At 36.8% G+C, this 19,319-nt stretch overlaps 1 protein-coding gene across 3 annotated transcripts; it reads right to left on the reverse strand.

Annotated features, from left to right (window-relative positions):
* Positions 1–15: 15 nt before the first annotated feature.
* On the reverse strand, positions 16–13,459 carry LOC131772476 (uncharacterized). Of its 3 annotated transcripts, XM_059088376.2 has the most exons (13): positions 13,391–13,409; positions 9,443–9,511; positions 8,286–8,522; positions 7,487–7,634; positions 7,120–7,244; positions 6,442–6,616; positions 5,513–5,679; positions 4,408–4,626; positions 3,448–3,580; positions 2,626–2,924; positions 2,111–2,301; positions 1,326–1,612; positions 16–781 (listed from the first exon to the last, which is right to left on the reverse strand). In XM_059088376.2, the coding sequence occupies exons 3-13, from the start codon at positions 8,485–8,487 to the stop codon at positions 616–618; spliced, it is 2,112 nt and encodes a 703-aa protein (XP_058944359.2). In that variant the 5' UTR covers positions 8,488–8,522; positions 9,443–9,511; positions 13,391–13,409; the 3' UTR covers positions 16–615. The 3 variants fall into 3 exon arrangements, with proteins under 3 accessions (XP_058944359.2, XP_058944360.2, XP_058944358.2); XM_059088377.2 differs by lacking the exon at positions 9,443–9,511 and having other exon boundaries at positions 13,391–13,459; XM_059088375.2 differs by lacking the exons at positions 9,443–9,511; positions 13,391–13,409 and adding an exon at positions 11,487–11,621.
* Positions 13,460–19,319: the final 5,860 nt, after the last annotated feature.

The following is a 19,319-nucleotide window of genomic DNA, read 5'->3' on the forward strand; positions in this document are numbered from 1 at the left end:
ATGGTAGCGTAGAAGCCGTATTGATTGTGCGCTGGACTCTGACCTGCCCAGGTCGTTGTGATATGATCTTGGGTAAAATACTTTATTCGAAGAGTGCATTCCCACGTGGGGCCTCAAACGGGTATCCCGGACTGTTGGGGTCAGCGGATTAGCAATGTTTTATATTCACTTCTCGCCATAGAAACTTTTTTCGAGGATTATTGAACAGCACACACTTCGACTCCGGCAAATAATTGTCATACGTGTTCGACATAAGTAAACTTGAACTTCCCTGAGGCTTGGTTGAAACTCACTTATAACTAAACCATCCCAAAGACAGGGAATGCATGAAAAGCTACATTTTATTTTTGCCTTAGTATTATGAACTTTGAAACATACTACATAGTTACTACATTAATTAATTTCCTTCGATTTAAACTACCATTGTAGCCTCGGTTCTTTTTTTTAGTAAAGGAAGAAAAAACCCTGGCGGTCTAAGGTTTTCGCATGCTCACAGGATAGGACATCAATTTTGTAAGAGAAGTTTCAAATGAATCAGTTTGAGATTAATACAGTTACAGATTACCGACGAGCTAGAGGGATCTGGCTAGTTGTCAAGGGGAAGACCGCTTTTTGTTATTGACTCCACACGTAAAACGCGTTTGTAATATTCTTCATAGCTTTGTCTAGACCGCTCACTTCAGGAAAGTTTCGTAGCAGTATATCTTTCATGGTGGATGATTCAACCCAGTCCAGACCTTCTCTAGTGTAATACTCTTCCTTGTAATCGATTGTCAAAAACCTGGTGAGGAAAAATAACAGTCTTTTAGGAAAAAAATGATCTTGGGTCTTTAAAAGTCAAACAAAGTTACAAACTCTTTGAAGTTGGGAAAGATTCGTCTTCAGTTTTCCGTGATGAAAATCGCTCGGAAGATCAGAAATTCGCCCTTTAAAAACGCTGATATAAAAAAAAGAAAACGCTTTCTAAATTATCTGCCTCTTTCATCATTAGTATATTAGAAATACACCGAAATTGAAAACAAATCAGATCGCTTATCTCTAAAGAGCCATGGATGGATTAAACTTAGCATTTAGAAACTCAGCCTCGCCTGAGAAATTTCGGTGTGGTAAAGAAAGTTGTCTACAATTCTTAATTGATTAATCCGTGGCAAAGAGTTTCCTTTTGGCCTGGTGTCAAGGTAATTACTTTTTACTTTGGGTGAGGACTCCACCATGCACATTCATCCACGGTACGTTCAAGAATTTTTATGTAGAAAGTCATGGAGGTGAACAACTGTAAATTATCGAATCGCAAAGCTAACGTTGGGCCTGTGGGCAACACATACCTGTCGGTTTTAAGACGACGGTTGGCCATACACAGGAAAAGTTGAAACGGGGTGTCCCCAAACCCAAATCCGTCAGGGCGCGCTTCGGCTAAAGAACCAATCAGAAGGTCGACATCTTCAATGTTACCGTTGTAGGCCTGTTTGAGTTCTGCAGCAGTTACGGAGTCATTTGTAAGTGTTTCGAATGTTTTTGGTGTACTAAGGTTCAGCAATCGTCTGAACTGGTTGTACCGTGGGACCCCTCTCTCGCGGTCCCTCAAAATGTCAATGGTTGCTAAGTCAACGAGCTGAAAGAAGGGAAAAGATACACAAAAATACTTCTATACTGATACGAAATAAAAGAAAGTCTGCTCATCAAATAGTGTCTTAATTGAAAAGTCGCATTCCCAAATTTTAGAAGGGGGAACCGCTGATACTCTCGGGTACAATTCCAAGTGAAATACAAGGAAAGGTGCTAGATATAAGGAATAACTCTCCAGAAACTCTTTGAATTTAATGTTTTTCCATCAGAAATAGATTGATGAAGAATTACCATTAGTGAAATTCTTTTTAATTACAGCCTCATCACCCGTCGAACTGAAATGCCTAGTTTGTATGACTAACAAAGCAGCCTATAACAAAATGGTTTTCCGAGATTCGGACCATGATATTCACATTCTAACTGAAATTCTCTTCTAGCCTAGCTTCAATTCCACATTTAGTGGAAGAGAAATCCTTTTTGTGGGTTTATTTTGACTATTTCGGTAAAGAAAACACACAAACATACAAACGATGTGTTGTATTACCCGTCCACCTTTTTGGTGCTTTGGTATCCTCAGGTTCATGAGTGTTGTTGGATAGTTATGCAACACCAGTTGCCCTGACTTCTCCACTCCAAAAGTAAACAGAACATCATCTAATGGGTTATCGTCGAACACCCTTCGGGCGTGGTCGAAAGAATATTTGGGGAGACTGTACCTTTTTCCGTTATAACTACCTAAAAAAAAAGTCAAAATAAAATAATGCAGTTCTTCAAGATTTCGAGCAAGATTCTTGTTATTTGAGAAGTTAACGGTTCGAAATTCAAACCATCCTTTGATTAAGTCTAAAAAATAGTTAGCAGTTACATTTTGCTCTCAGTTGTTACAGCTCCGGTTGGCGGTGGTAAGTGACGTACGAATCGTAAAGTGTCATATAAGCTACGGTTCGTTATTTATGGCCTATGGGCCCCCCTCCCCCCCCCCCCAATCCTTCCCCCTCCCCTCCCGGCGATAAATAAGAAACGATCCCTGAAGTGACAAAAAAAAAATGAATTACTCACCTGTACTCATCTGACGGATGGCAATTGTATCCGGTAACAGCGAGTGCATTCTGTAAACAGACACGAATTCCTCCGTCAGAGAAAAAGGAACCCCTCTGTAATCCGGTGAATTATTCACGTGCGTCGGAATACTGTTGACGCCGATACTAATATTCATGCTCTGCAATATCTTTTCAACTCGTGGACTAACTTGACCGTACCACTGAGCTATCAGCGACTCGTTGATGAAGTCCGTGTTCAGTATTGCACCGGTCCATTCCAAAGTGTGGATTCTAACTATTTGAGCCGTGTTGATAAGCCTGATACGAAAAAAGTTAATGTCACTCCTGATTGAAAAAAAAAGAAAAAAAAACCAAGCAAACAAAATAAGACTAGATAAAACAATTCGTTTTTCAAATAAAAATAAATAAAAAAGAAAATGATAAATAATGGTATCCCTAAATGAAGTTTTTTTCATTAGTGTCGGTTTAACAGTGGAGTCTCACAATAAGTGAGAATGTGCCTCAACATTTTTCAGAGGGAAAGGGATCGGGGGGGATACATTTCTTTATCACAGGAATGGGAGAGGGGAGGGCGCTTGTTCAAGACCTGACCAGTAATTCTGTGTTTGCTCAATCATTTCTACAGCATAAATTCCATTGCATACTTTTTTATGCAGTATTATCGGTATTGTGCCACTTACCTCCTTTCCCCCACCCCCTTTCTAAATTATATGACTATCCTCCCATTAAAATAAATTACTCTGGGTTCGACTTGTTTTCGTTGTGATTTCATGGTAATGATAACAGACGTTTATTGGTTGTAAGGTTCATATGGCGGTACCTGGCTGTTTGGAAAAGTTGATCATCTGTCCAATCAGGATGATTTTTGAAAAGCATATCGCAGATTCGGTTGTGTTCCCTTGTAAACAGGTTGTGCAGGATACTTAATCCAACCCACCAGTTTTTGGAGAATCCTGCATACATAAAACAGTAAGGTAAGAAATACGCACAAGACAAATTCCTATCATCCCAGGGGCATGTCACGCTTTCTGCAGCATATAAAAACGAAAAATGTTTATTGAAACCCAAACCTACTGTTAGACAGAACCCTATCAGTCCTTGCTGACATTTATTCTTTTAACTCCCTTCTATAAATACGCTGAAAGTCTGTTAGGAGTTCTGGCGATGGTAAATTGAGTTGTTTTCTTCAACGAAATAATTTTCCCTCACCACACTTCTCTGTGGAAAGCGCGGAAAATTTTTAAGGAAGCTTGAAAACTAAATGTTTGGACGTGCTTAAGAAAACTGGGTCGATTACATCAAACCGATGCCTAGAGATAAAATTTCTACCTGAGACGAATACAGGAAATCAAGTCTTCGTTTGATTAATCCTGTTTGACCTGGAAAACGTTTTCAGTTGCATGATGGGACTCAAAAAAAAATCAGTAAATGGTTTAACCCATGCAAACATTTGATCGTACAGTCTGGTCGTTCAGATGAGAGTAGTCCCAAGAAGGACTGTTAATTATCGGAAGTAGTGACTGATGTTTAGACAACTTTAGCGGAAGTTATCACTAGTGTCCTGTGAGAAGTTGTCGGCCAGTAGAGTGTTAAATGTCTGGCTCGTACAATTAGTTTTGCGGTGCAATGCCTCTTAAGTAACTAGGACGAGGCGAGCAACAAACAAGGAGCGGTTACAAATGATGAGTTTTTAGTCCCGAAAAGATTAGCTCGCGTAAAAATATTTGAACAAGGCACATTATCAACGAATGTCGTTCGTGATGTATTACCAGGGTCTTACCAGTGACGTCAATGTTGGTTTTAGGATCCACAGGTAGAAGACCATCGTTATCATCAACAATCAGCTTTCCACCAGCAAAGGAACGGACTCGCTTATGCGTTTCTATGTCACTGCCGTACAACTGTGAGCCGTCCCACCAGTGAGTGACGTCATTTTGATAAATAGGTGGGTCAGTATCTTCTCTGCACGAGTCTGGCTTCGTTCGAAGAACTTTCATGACTGTAAGAGCGGGAAATATTTGCAGTAATGTCCACTTACAAGGGTCAGGTAAATCTAACAGACTATTGAGAGTGGTTGGATTTCTAAGTAAATTCTTTTAGTGCCAGTTCTCACAGAACGAGAATGATCTAACACTTTCGAAATGAAAGACATCGTAAAAAATGAAGCAATAAAATAAATACGTATCATTTGTGCGGATTTTAAAATTCCCTGCACGGACACGATGACATGAAGGACAGGGGCTAAATTTTCGGCTGAATCTTTGAAGAAATTTATTATTTATTATTTTACTTGTTTATTCTTCTTTTCTATGCATTTTACATTTTTATCTTTGTAAATACCTATTTTTTATCGATGCATTTCTTTGATTTTCTTTTTTCAAGATTGTGTAGCGCTATAGAGTAATATATATGCCGCTGTATAAATGTAATAATAAATTATTATTATTATTATTATTATTAATAAGAAATGAATGACCTATGAAGGAACCTCAGGCGTTGTGCTAGAGCCACTATGGAGTTATGGGCATGTCTACTCAGCCACAGCTGATCTTCAAATAGAATTTGCAAAATTTTTTTCGGTGAAAGGAATGGTCACAGGCTTTAGAAAAATTACTTAAAATATTTCCACAAGTTTTGACCTTATTTAGTGCTATTTTACTGTTTATTGTTTCCAAAATTGAGCAAAGTGGCAGCAAAATCAAGCAGTGATACACAATCTGTAATCGTACAAAAGTATTGTGGACTCCCAATTAGACATTACAAATCGACGCTTTCTAGATGAATTGAAATGTGGTAGTCTTCATTGACTGAAAATTGGAAATAAATTCTACAAAATTGAATGCGTGTAAAGTTATAAACACATTAATCAATATAGTGATACTAACCTTTCATTCTTGAGTACAAAGAGTCGTTAGATTGCAGAGGAATTTTGATCTTATTTTCAGTAACTGGCGTTCCGTGGTCAAACCAGTCATGAACCATAAACTGAACCCAAGCTGCTGAAAGCAGATTTAACCAAGGGACTTCCAGAAACTTCTTTCGCTGTAATAGCCTACAGTTTAATAGATAAGAAAAAGGAAAAATTGGCTTACAAGACAGAGGATTCCACTTATCGGAGTTTGTTCCAATTCAAGGAGCATGAAGCAAGTATGAGTATTTTAATCACCCCTTGGCGGGATGCCAACCCATCGAAGGGTCATCCTTTGGCAATTTTTTAGATTTCCGTGACAGTTTTCTGGTTCTGATTTAGGTGCCCCTGAATGGAGAGAGGCAATGTGAGGAGAAAGGTATTCGGGGAGTTAGTATCATCCCCAAAGACACGACACGATGACCTATGCAGGGCTCGAAATCAGATCTTTTCATCTAGAGTCCAGTCCACTGGGCTACCGTTTATTTCAAAATCCAACCCTAAACTCTCTTACACTTCTTGTTCGTTGATTTAAGACATTTAAGATTTAACCATTTTGGTCAGAATTGTAAGCTGAAAAAAGCTTTTTAGGGTTAGAGAATCCCCAAGATGATCATTTGCCACGGCAGCTTGCGCAAGCGTAGCTGAAGGCTTGCAATTGCACCACGGAGGAAAAAAATTAATTTTATTCAACGTCGATAAGGGTGGAAAGAAGAAACAAGGAAAAAGCCTTGATTCCTCATGTGGACCTTTTTGTCTTTAAATATCCTTTTTCCTCTTTTAACCAACCCGCTCCCCCCTGTCATCTCTCCAAACTCCCAGAGTCAGTTTTGTACGATCGCATACACGTAGGGTAGGAAATAAAAGAGTTCTATAAAAATACAATGCGTGTATCTTGAAACCTACGTTCTGGCCAAAATCCGTGGATCGGGGCTCAGGAGACGGGTTGAGTTAGTGTAGGTGTATTCTAGAGGGACGTTCCTACCAAACCGGTAAAACCTGCTTCCAGCGGCTGTGTTGTTTAGATCGTTACATGTTCCATCGATTGTCCGAGCTGCTTTCATTTTCTGTGTACAGAAATCTGCGGAAAGAAAAGGAAAAGCATAAAATTTAGACAAAAAGAAAAAGTCTTGAATTGGTCCCATGGCAAAGAGAATGAAATTATTTGAAACTTCTTGTTTCATGAGAGTGCACATGGTTTGTGGGTGAAATATCTAATCAGATTATTGGGAAGAGGCCATTTTTTTTATAGATTTATAAAATGGCGTTCTTAGAGTTAATAGATATTCTTTAAATATCAAATAATTATTCCACGAACGCGCGTTGGATATGACATGATAAGTGGCCAACGAGGCCCGTATTATGCTATAACCATGTCATATTCAACAAGCGCGCAAAGCCATTTAAAACGGCCCAAAATATTGATAAATCTTCCCAACTTTATTTTGTAAGAACAAAAAGAATGTTGCAATTTACAAAAACACTTTCGGTTTAACTCGTCTTCATGCGCACGCATGGTATAATGGCTCTTAACTCATGATGGCCAAGCCAAAGAGAACTCTTGAATATTATTTTATAACATACATGTTTTATGAAGAGAGGTATGTTTTGATCCACCGCATCGCTTTTTTTTGTCTCCGCTACACTTCCTGCGACATTTACATTCTTTGGACTTTGCTTGAATTTCGTAGCCCATACCACAATAGCATCTAAGAAAAAAGGGGAAATGCTCAAACATATGCATAATTTGCCTTGAATTTATCCTTCGAGAACAACAAGTACCGTTAGCTTCGGATGAACGGAGCAAAAACTAGATTGACTTGTGGAAGTTTGTTAAACGATTCAGGGAAAAGAAGTCACCAACGTCAGAGAAATTCATAGAAAATTAGTCGGTCGAGTCTTGCAAGTGACAGCAGACGTCAAAATGATTATCAAATGCAAAGTTACATACTTTTTTCCTTTGAGTAAGGCTGCATACGTGAACATGTTAGTTTTGCATTTGTCAATGCATGCCTCGGGAGTTACTACACTTAAACTCTGTTCATCAAATCCATAGTTTGTCAGCATTGATGCTTCAAAACATCCAACGTATCCTTCCCCTGCAATGATAGCATATTTTTTTAGTGATTAATGATTTTTTGTGCTAAGTTCACGAATGTGAGCGGAAGGAAAATGTTTTGGAATTCACTGACGCATAAAAAGAAACAGTGAAGGATGGGGTCTGTATAACAGATCAATTTTCTTGAAGCGCTTTCCAAACCATGCCAAAAAAAAAAAAACCACCACACATACACTAACAGTTACAGGACAATTGAAAAGAATGAATTTCTTCTTTGACATGATTTCAAAAAAGAAAAAAAATCAGATCAAATGTAATAACTAATCACTGTTACCGTGAAAAAAAATTATAGGACGCTTCAAGTGAAATCTGTCATCATGATATTTATTCGGTTTCTATTCTAGTTGTACAACCGTTATATCGTTTTAGAAGATAAACTTGAGATTTTTCGGAGAAAAAAAATTGAACATTTATGGTAAAAGACTCTTCTCCACCGAGTAAGAGACAAATTATCTTCAATGAAAAGAGAAACATCGATAACGTCTCCTCCTGTAGTTTCCATCAGATTAAGAGAAAATGAAAGAAAAGCCCGCGCAAAAGAAACTTAAATAAATTCCTTTCAATTATCCTCTCAAATTTGTTTGCATGCAACAGTTATGTGATGGAAAATACAAACATTGTGGAATCTCACCCAACACAGGATCATTGCAGCGTCGCTTGACTGCAGGCAAAGGGTTTGGATACGAATCAAAAATATTGTGATCCAGCAACCTTTCTCTGACAAAAAATGTGTAAGCCATGGTCAGTACAAGCGACATCTGCCACCACACGTGACCTGGTTGTTTGAGAAATTCTTGAATCATAAAATATATGCGAAGGAGTCCAGGATCCATGATGGGTATGATCAGCGGTCTTTACAAATAAGGAACTGAAATCAAAATGAGAACAGTTTGAATTGTTTATTTGTCTCTCCATCCTATGTGGGTTAACCAAGTAGTTAAAAGTAAAATAAAAATGAGATCCTTAGGACAATTAGCGGCAGGAAACAAAAAACACGCACGAATCAATAGGAAATTCTTTACGATACGAAAGCCATTTTGACAGAAAACTTTGAAATTTCCATAATTAAAGGAATCTGAGTGGATTTCTCATGAAAATCTTGATCTTGTTCTTTCTTTAAACTCAAACTCCCACTAAACCCAATACTTGTCCTCCCTTCGCCTCCCAGATAAGTGCAGTTAAGCCACGGCATGTAACAGCCTTCTTAGACGGAATAAATTTGAATTTGCTAACATGAAATTTGGTGGCCATTGGAAATTGTTAAAGAAAAAAAAACACACACACACACAAAGGAAATATTGAAAAGACAGAAAACAGAATACTAGTCTCAAAAAACTAGTTTAAACCGTAGGTGGGAATTTCGCAAAACAGAGTCATTAAATACTACCGGTGGACATTTAAAAATGGACTAATATGATTGGACTCGTATATCATCTTGAATTGGAAATCCGTACATGCTGCGCTCTTCTGTTAGAAACGAGTCTTTCATTAAAATTCACTGATTTTCGAAGCCCCTACATGATTTGTCGGCTTAAGATTTGTAAAGGCTTATCTTTGCCACGTAGAAAAACGAGGGTTTTTAATTAAATTTTCAAATAATTTTTCTCACAATTACGCCAGTAAAATAAAGGACTCTTACTACTTTTTCCTTAGCCTTTGCATAAAATCGAACTGATTATGAATACATCTTTTTATCGAAAAACTATACTGAGTGCAAATACGAATTATAGGTGCTGTGAAGGCTTATGCAAGTCATTTAAAAATGTCAAATTTGGAACTGAAACTCACCAGAATCCACGAAGAAGAGCTGGGGAGGTTAGACGTTAGCGTCACTCACAACAAAATGCAAGTGGGCCACTGCGAAATTAGAAACATGCCATATACAATGTAAAGGAAATGAAGATTCAATTGGATACAATGGGAAGGCAATTTCCGGCCCTTGGTATTAATTGGCCTTGTTGTTCAAATACTTCATCGCAATACAGGAAGATCCGGTGATAATTAAACCATACATGGCATAAGAGCATTGTAAACATCTCTGTTTGTTTAATATTTGAATATCGTCCAAATGCAATTGGAAGTTCTCATAGATATTTAGTAGCTGGAAGAAGATCAGTCCCCAAGCGATTCCCTACCAAGTTTAATAAAAGTTCAAACAGAACTAATTAGTAGTTGAAAATAGGACCTGAAAAAAAAATTTTTTTTCAACTACTCGTTTCAGTAGTGTTCTTAGCTGCGAGGATCTCTTAATTTCATCTCTTCACCGCGATGCAAACATATTAATTTCATATATCTAAAATCATCATTCAGAACTAATTAGTTTTAAAAAATTTCAGGAAGCTTGCTATAAATCGTAAAATTGTTTAATGTGGACGAAAGTAATTAAAAATTTTAGTTTTGAATTGTATTTTGATTTTAGACAGCAAATCGGTTTAAGTTTGACGTCGAAGGTTTTGAGACCAGACCCACGCAATTTAGGTCTTTTGTTTCTCTGTCAGGTAAGAACTCGTTAACCTGTTAACTTACAGGCCTGTCAATCTTCGAACGACTCTGTCCACGTTTTGTTTGTTGAGACTCAAGATCTGATTCTTATTAAGTAAATCTACGACACAAAGAGTTAGGATGCTTTGTTGAAATAGATCAAAAAACCTTTTTGAATTTCAACTTTTAAAAGCATAAATTCAATATTAGCTAGTAACTTATGGCTCTAATGAATTTATATTTTAAAGGAAATTATTGCATCTCAGATGGTAAGAGCCGCATTAAGTCTGATCTACGCATCACTTGTTGATATCTGAGCTGTGTCCAATATGATGCATCGTTACAAATGAAGAGTTTGCGCTCTCCACGAACTTTGCGTTTAAAGCGAGGAACAATGGCAGTCGACAAGATAGATTCAACAAATTAATTTCATGGAAGATATTTTTAGCTGAATATCAAGACTCATAAAACATTTGACAATAAAAACGAATTGGTTTCAGTATGCTTTCTTAATTTTATGGTTTGGAATGCCATTTCTACTTAATGGTGATTTTGTTTGGAATTGTTGCATTTAAAGGACAACGTAACTCATTTACCAGAGCTTTTAGAATAGGAAATATTTTCATTGATTTCATTGATTTTGAATACCACAGATAGTTCATTTAAAAAGTTTCAATCTTCTCGTCATTGGACCAGGAAATGTGCAATAATTATTTCAAAGTGTTATTAAAGAGAACTTATTAATTCAAGGGTATGAATCGATTCCGTAAAATGACCGCACTTTTTTTTCCAATGATAAACCTCCCATGTTAGCTCGAGACTGCTTTGGTCCAGAAAAGACTGCCAAAAGTATTGTGCACCACTCATCACACTTTTGCGAGAATTAACTGGTATTTGTAATATTAGTTGTTATTACTTAGGAAATCTTCGCGAGAAAGTTGACGCCGAGCCTATAAAATTATCCCACGGACTGCTTAAAGTTAATTTAAGATTTAGGGTTAATTTCTAGGATATGAAAAACTGAATATGCTTCCATATATTATTCTTCGTTTCACCAAGGCTTTTTGAAAAAAAAAACTCGCCATTTCATAGATTCTTCAGTAATGGCCAAATGATATTATACGATCAGTTAACATGGACGCATAGATCAAGTTTTCTGATTTTTCTGATTTTTGTAATTTCCAGGTATTGTGATCAAGGTAAATTATATTTATAGAGGAAAGTATGATAGCGATTAAAACTTCAAAGACGGGAGTGATAAGCTCGTATTCACTTCTCTCTAAAGATTCAGATTATCAACGATTTCCATTGTTATCTCTGATCAAATTTTGAAACCATATTCACCGCTCACCTTGATTCACAGCGGAATGAAGATAGTTGATCAGATCACTCTGATAAAACGGACCTGTAACAGTCTTCTTAGAAGGTTAAGGCTTTGGTTGAACAAAAATTAAAGTTTTACGACCTTAGAGGGAAGTAACTTAAGTACTCTCGAAGAAATTATATCTTAACAATGGAAAAAAACAATTAAGCATGCCACTATGTAACCTGGGAAGTTTAGATTTTTAATACCCCTTGGTGAACATCAAAGCTTTTTCAGTAGAACGCATTCTTAAAAGGGTACGATCAATCTCGTTCCTAACTGAAAGTGACGGTAAGCGATTTTTTAGAAGACGTCAGTAAAAGCTTTATATTTAGAAAGAGCCGCTTCTGTGATTTCAACAAGGTTTTGCTTAGGTTGCCTTAGGAATTAAATGTTCCCTGTTATAATGCAACACTACACCAAAGAAGAAATAAAAAACCTTCTCAGGTTTTTTCAGAATACGATTTCTCTTTTTGACTAAGAATACGAATTGTACAAAAAAAAAAAGAAAAAAGAATACAAAACGAAATTCACGGCATTTATCGAAAGCTTTTCGTCACTTTTTAAGGCTTACTGTTGCATCAAACGCTTCACACTTAGTACAATAAACAAATTATTCAGTTTAAAGACAATAGGCTTGGAAATGACGTTTATCGACCTTTATGTCAAAAGTCATTGTACACAGATTATTTGATCCAAAAGCCTTAATTGTACTTGATTGACAAGATGTAATTGAAAATAATTCATTCGCACTAAAGCTAAAATTAAAGAAGTTGACATATCTACGGTGATTCTGTAACGATCACACTCTTTCTAAGGGAAAATTACATTTAAAAAACAACTTGATGGGAAATATTCACTAAACCAAGACTTTCTTTGTACCTTGCTATGAACTTTCTTAATTTAAAACGAGAAAGTTGGTCATTGTATGGATTTTCCGAACTGTCACTTATTGCAATGTACCTTCTGAGACATCTGCTAGAAGCTCAGTTTTTTCCGCGTCTATTCATGCGACGAAATGTTCGATGAAAATCATAAATACCCTATACGTTTCTAACTTGGTGGGTCTTTGTTTTCTGTCTTCGTACTTCCGTTAGAGTGCCAGACCTCAATAATTGGAAAAAAAAAGCTAATAATTTTGCGTGTTTCACTGTATGTCAGGACACACACGAAGGACAAAAGAAGCCGGAAAATTACAGAATTTTCAAGACAGATTTATTGTAATTGAACATGGTATGTCCGTCTTGCGTGTTTGAATAGTTGAATCATCTGAAGTAATGTTGAGAAGTCATCTCTTTCATATTCTACCTATATTAAAATTTCGTCAACTCCCATATAAAATGAATTAAGAAGGACACACAATATTTCCAAAGTACCCGTTTATAGGGAAAAACTGACAAGCTACCTATGCAAACACTTATCATTCTTCGGCTGAATGTGAACAATTATTTGGGGAGGAAATTGTCTTTAAATACGATTTAAACATCAAATTGTTTTAAAGGTTACCGATGTTTACGAATGGCTGGAGCTATTGAGTTATAACACTTTCTATCTTTTAATTCTGTGTTTTACAAGATGTATAAAAAAAGGTCCCTCGGTCTCACTGAGAACTTGACAAAGGTTTCAATCAGACGTTACAACTTAACATTTAGACTTAAAGCTCTGTCCTTCATTTTTGGCTTAATGTCAAGCAAAGGCCTGAAAACCTTCGATTATAATATTTTCCAGTATATTCTAGGGAAAATTTTAAGAGAAATACCACAAGTCAGAGAAAGAACTCTTCTTTGGGGAAGTATATGCCAAAACAAACAGAAGCTGAGCTTGTTTCAGTTTTAAAAATGCATAGTTTACAAAAATCACCTAAAAATGAGAGCACACTTTTAAAGACTTACATTCTGTTCGTACAGAGGTGAAAAAAGCAGTTTCCCTGTTTCTGTGCCTCAGTTTTGAACTGTTTCCTCAGAGACAACACAGATCTGTATTTTATTTCGGGTCAACTGTTTACACGCTGCGGTTTAGGAGCCAATCAAAATACAAAACGTAAACCTTTGCTCCATCGTATTATTCCACGAACATCGAAATTAAAGTTTTTTCAAAAGTGATGGAAACTTGACAACTTAACCTACGCGATGTCAAGCTAGATTGAAAAAAATTATCACTTTTTGTTTCTTTTTCTTATGTTAATGAGCATGGTAAAAAATCTTGGAAAGAAAAAAATTTCCTTTGGGATCTCTTAAGTAGACTCATCGTTCATTTGATATATTACTGCAAGATTGTATCGATCAACTTATATGTTGTCTGGGTACCCTTGTAATCTACGTGTGGAGAGGGAAATAGCTCTTATACGTATGTATCTTTTATGATTTCGGTGTGGATATATTGATAAGATATTTACCTAATTTGTTACACTTTTTGCATTTCGAGATGGACATGTTTCGTAATGGCGTACACGTCAATAATTTTAAGTGCTACCTTTTACGAAAATAATGACATGCTCTATAACTAAAGAACCTTTGTATCCAAATTAAACAAAAGTGGATTTGATCACAATCAATTACATTTCTTTTCATGAATAAAAGACCTTAAAACAAGCTAAAAATCCTTATCCAAGTGGTGAGGGTAAATAAAAGTTACCTTTCTTGGCTGTTCAGAGTATTGAGTGAGAACTAACCAATGGTTTTCATTCCGTTCCATTAAAGTTCCCATGATTTTTTTTAATGTTGTGTAGCCCGAATACAAACATAACCGATGGAAAAAAGCGTTTTATTTCTCTGCCAAGATAAATAATTAAAATTGCAACCAAAAGCCGGATAATTTCAACCGAGTTTTCTGTTCACACTAAGAAGTAGTAGAAATATTTTTCGTCTCTTCACGCTAGATATACTTGAAAATATTAACGTCAGCAGCGGCAAACGCAAAAAGAACAGAGACTTCAGCGTTTCCAATTTCTCCTGTGTGATTTGGACGAGCCTGTTAGGATCAGTTTCATGTTTTTCAGTTGAGTGTCGGAAATACTCCAGGATTGCTTTGGTTTTGCTTTACTTCGATTCGTGATTGGTCCAGAAACTTCCGCCACATTCTCAACCAATGAGATTCAAGAATAAAACCAATCGTAACTGACCCACTCACGTTTTCCCGCCTTTAAAACAGTTTCTTGAGTTCTTATTGGCTCTTTGAAATATTATTTTTCTTTGATTGGTTATTGTGATTACTTTGGTTTCAGTTTCACGACACACAATCAAAATGCACTCTATACTCAAATATAAATATAACAAAATTTTCCTATTGCTGTAGAGAAAATTCCGGAAAGATTTAAACAGCGATTGCAAAAATCCAATTTCTATTCCATAGAGAAAACATTATTTGCATTTTAATAATGATATGTGTTAGAACATTAACAACCGTCTGATTCGAATCTCGGCCTCTCACAAGTAACCGGGTTTATCAATGAAGAAACAAATGATAAAAATCCGAATATCTCTCTGGACCCCATTAAATTTATCCCTTGTCTACCGAAAGAAATAGAAAAAATCCTTAGCTTGCCTTGTACAACTAATTTTGTCAGTATAAAAAACCAAGGTGAATCTATTAAACGGATATGAATTGTGTTGCTTGATCGGAACGAGGTTATGATACCTTTGACGGAGAGTGGCTTGATTGCGACTGGACTTTCCAGCAAAGTTTTACCACAGTTACCGCTTTTAATCAGTACCTTGTCGCCAATGTGACTTCCAGTAGGACGGAAGGCAAAATAAAGTGTCGAGAAATACTGAGAGCAGTTCAGGAATACTTACATGTGATATTTTGTTTGATGACGACGTGTCCATAAAGGATATCTGAATATTCAGAGTTTTTGATGTAAGAAGCTTGTCTTTTAAACACGTTGTTGTAAAATTATTACCGTGAGGCCTTTGTCATTAAAAAGGTTCAAAATAGGAGATGTTACGAATCATTTCAAAGTTATTTAGTCACTACCATGGGTGTTATGATTTCAAGCACCATCAGGGCGGTTGTTCAAACACAGCCTCCTCAACTTCGTTCAAAGTCTTTCTTCTATGGACCACATGTATTCTTTTATTTACTGTTGATTTTACACCATTGTTTTGCTATCACACCTTAGGGAGTAAACTAATATCAAACGACGCTAGAATGAATAAAGTTCCCATTTAAATTTTTAAATTCTCCTAGTCGTGCAAAGCTAACGAACAATTCTTTACCAAATTTATAACAATACGTTTAATTAACCAACACGATAGCGGTTTGCGACGAGGACACGAAAGTCAAGTTGATTGAGGGAAGTCGCAAGTGGTAACGATAATTTGTTGCGTGTAAGATGGAGAATCTTTCGTAAAATTATTTGACCGTGCGACAGAATTTTGTCTCTGTAACAAGTCGTTCAAATTCAACCTGGTTAAACTTTGCGCAATAATAGCAGTGATCATCTCAAAGATTAAACTATTCCGATATTTTTGTTCAAGTTGGTTTTTGTAAGATTTCGAAGACGAGATTCTTGTCAGAATAGTATTGAAAGCTGATTACAAGTACAAATCTGGTTACACGAATCGGCTCTTTGATTCATTTTCAATTCAGTGAATGTGAAAAGTATATCCTGAGTCGTTTGCTTTTGCTCTTCTTCGCTTAGTGATTGGTCCAGTAACTCTCAACCACTCAAATGCAAAACTCAACTCAGTGACAACCCGGTTGCGGTTGTGTCCTCGTGTACCGGTACACAAAAGAAGGAAACATTAACGAACTGCGTCATAACTCCATGTATGGTTATGAAAACAAAAGGAATTCCCTCGTGTACCGGTACACCAGGACAGCCCCCCGGTTGCTATTGTCTATGGTCGCTTCAGAGCAGTTTACTTGCCATCTGCTCTCTTTTGGACCCCTTAGAAATTTTTCTCTTCGTTCCGACTGGCCGTCGTCATTGATTACTTTGGTTTTGTCTCTAATTTTTCTCAGCCAGACCACTAAGTTGAAATCAAAAGTATTGAGCAAAGTCTGCGGAATATAATGTATAATCGCCAGTTGAAGTCAGTAAATTTCCTAAGCTCGTACTATTGTTTCATTAGATGGCAAATGAAATATTACTGACAAAATACTGAAGAAATTCCAGACAATTTGTAAACAAAATTTCTGCTTCAAGCTGATTCAACCAAACAAAACATCACAGTACACGTTGTAAAATCAAAATGAAAAAACACCAGACGAATTTTCATTCGCGTAAACGCTCTAATAGATCGCATGTTTGACGCCTTTGTATAAAAAATCCTACAATAACTGGGCCCGTCCGGATTGTGCTCGTTAAACGCCAGAAACTTGCTCACTGGGAATGCTTAAAGTTGCTAAAAAAATTGCCAAAAATCTTAAAATTGCTACTTACTTTTCAAAATTTGCGACCTAAATTTTTTTATATTTTATATTGATATCGTTATTCACAACAATTGCTAACATTGGGCAAGAGAATTAGTCTGAAAACTAGCGTTAAAGAGTTGCTCGCAGTTACGGGCGATATTTAACGGAACTAAAGACGTCCTGCCGAAAGTCATTTTAGCCGGTTATCCGTTATAATATTAATTAATATTAGATAAATATCGGAATAGGCCCGCGAAACGCTGTCAAATGATATGTTATGTGTCAGCTTTTTTTTTAATGAAATTGTCAACTTTTTCGCGCTCTAAACCTATATCTTGCTCAAAAATACCTCAGAAGGGCAAAAAATTGCTCGAAAGTGCCAAAAGTTGCTCAAAAGCTGCCAAGCACAATCGGAACAGGCCTGATAGTAAAAGGTGTGTGGGTGAACCTGTGAAAACAAAAACAATTCAAATATATGGGAGAGACAGAAACAGTTCGCGAGCGATTATATTAGCTACCCTATGTGATTGCTTGGATTCGAAAGGTTGCGAATACTCAATCTCAACAAGTGCAAGTAGGCGATTCAAACTCCACGGATTGATTGGGAAAAAAAAGAAAGCGTTCAGCATCACAGTTCGATCAGCGGGTTGACGGCAAGTAGTAGAGATCTTGTGGACCAATTGCAGACAATTGTATACTGATTTGTAGACTGAATTGTCGATTGAGTTGTAGTTTCGAACTGAAACATGGGTTACAACAGATTGTAGCTTTCTAAACGCGCTTACCAAACGTGGGTAAAAATGTGTAGAATATAGATAATTGAATATAAACGTGGTGAAATTATAGTGTACTTGCAACTAATTCTAATTAAATGCCAGATCGATTAACTTCAAAATGAGGTCAACTCACTTTTTGAGTGATGACATTCGGATATATCGTTGTTCTAACTAACTAAAAAAAAATTGAACAAGATTCATCGTTAAGGAATCGTCCTGTAGTTCTCACATGGCTTACATATTGAAACACTTTGGAAAGGTGACTTACTTTGGTTACGTTTGCACCAAGTTGTCCACACTGGCAAGAGCTATAACAGACTAAACTGCCTTCAATTTATAGATTTATAAACAGATAGAACGTGATTAGAATGCATTGGCACAGAGATGAATCATTTCCTGACGGAAGGCTCCGTCCCAACGCATAGGATGACAATCGAAAGTCATGCTTCAGGAGTGGCGGAAAGTCCAAAGTACGCCCAGTTGAAAACATGATTGAACCTGTATTAAGCTTAATACATTTTCCACAGAATAGGGGTCAAACGCGATAAAAACGCCAATTTATACCATAACTGATCCCTTAATTTACAGTTTATTCAAAGGCTCGCTCAAAAGTGCATCGACTAATAAACAAAATCAACAAAATGGTTGCGTAACGTAAAAACACAATAACAACACAACACAACAACAAAACTAACTTAAGACTTCCGTGATGTTCCCACGTAATGGGGTAATTTTGTTAATTATCAACCGAGTTGATAAAGTAAATCAGCCACCATAGTGTTTTCATGTTGAATTTTCGAGCGTTAACCCTTTGCCTATCGCTCTCTCGAAGGGCAAACGCTTGAAAAGTCAGCTTTTAAACTCTTTACAGTGGCCAATTTACTTTATCAACCGATTTGATAATTAAACAAATTACTCCGTTACACTCTCCCACCGACTTGATTCGTTCGCACGTGATCTTTGCCATAAAATTCCTACGGACAAAGGTAATTTTCAATGCGTTCAGGAAATATATCCGCAAAGTAAATGCATTGGTTCCGGGAGATAAACACGGGATACAATGGTGGGGAAGACAATTCAAACTGGCCTTCAGCCAAGGGTGACCACAAACGCTTGATACAGGTGAACGCCTAATGGAAGCAAAAATTACCGCACACTACAGGGGGTACGAGTATCGAGACTTTGACAGCCGATCGCTTAAAACATGGGTGACCGGTAAGACGTTGCTGCTTTCTGCAGACTCGACTGCATCGAGTACCTCACCTCAGAGATTTCAAATTTCCTCAGTGACTAAGCGTTTCAGAACTAAAACACGATACTCGTGGCAGTTTTTGAACCTCTAAGTAATTTTGGAACACTTTTGGGATATGACTGTGATACCAAAATCAACCCTGGTAATAAAGGTTACAAAACGCCAAAATGCCAGTCAGTTAGTGAGTCGGTTGATCAGTCAGTCAATCAGTCAGGCTAATATGTCAATCAGCTCGTCGATAAATCAGTCGGTAAGTAAGTCATTCCATCAATATAGGACCGTAAGTCAGTCAATAAGCCCGCAAGTCAGTCATTCAATCGATCAGTTAGTCATTCAGTCAGTGAGTCTATCACACAGTCAGAATTTTTTTGCGTTGCAATCAGTACTTTGTTCACCTTCTAAGTATGAATTGATCATTTCAACTAAAATTCAATA

This window comes from Pocillopora verrucosa, chromosome 1, assembly GCF_036669915.1.
Source record: "Pocillopora verrucosa isolate sample1 chromosome 1, ASM3666991v2, whole genome shotgun sequence".
Lineage (NCBI taxonomy): Eukaryota > Metazoa > Cnidaria > Anthozoa > Scleractinia > Pocilloporidae > Pocillopora > Pocillopora verrucosa.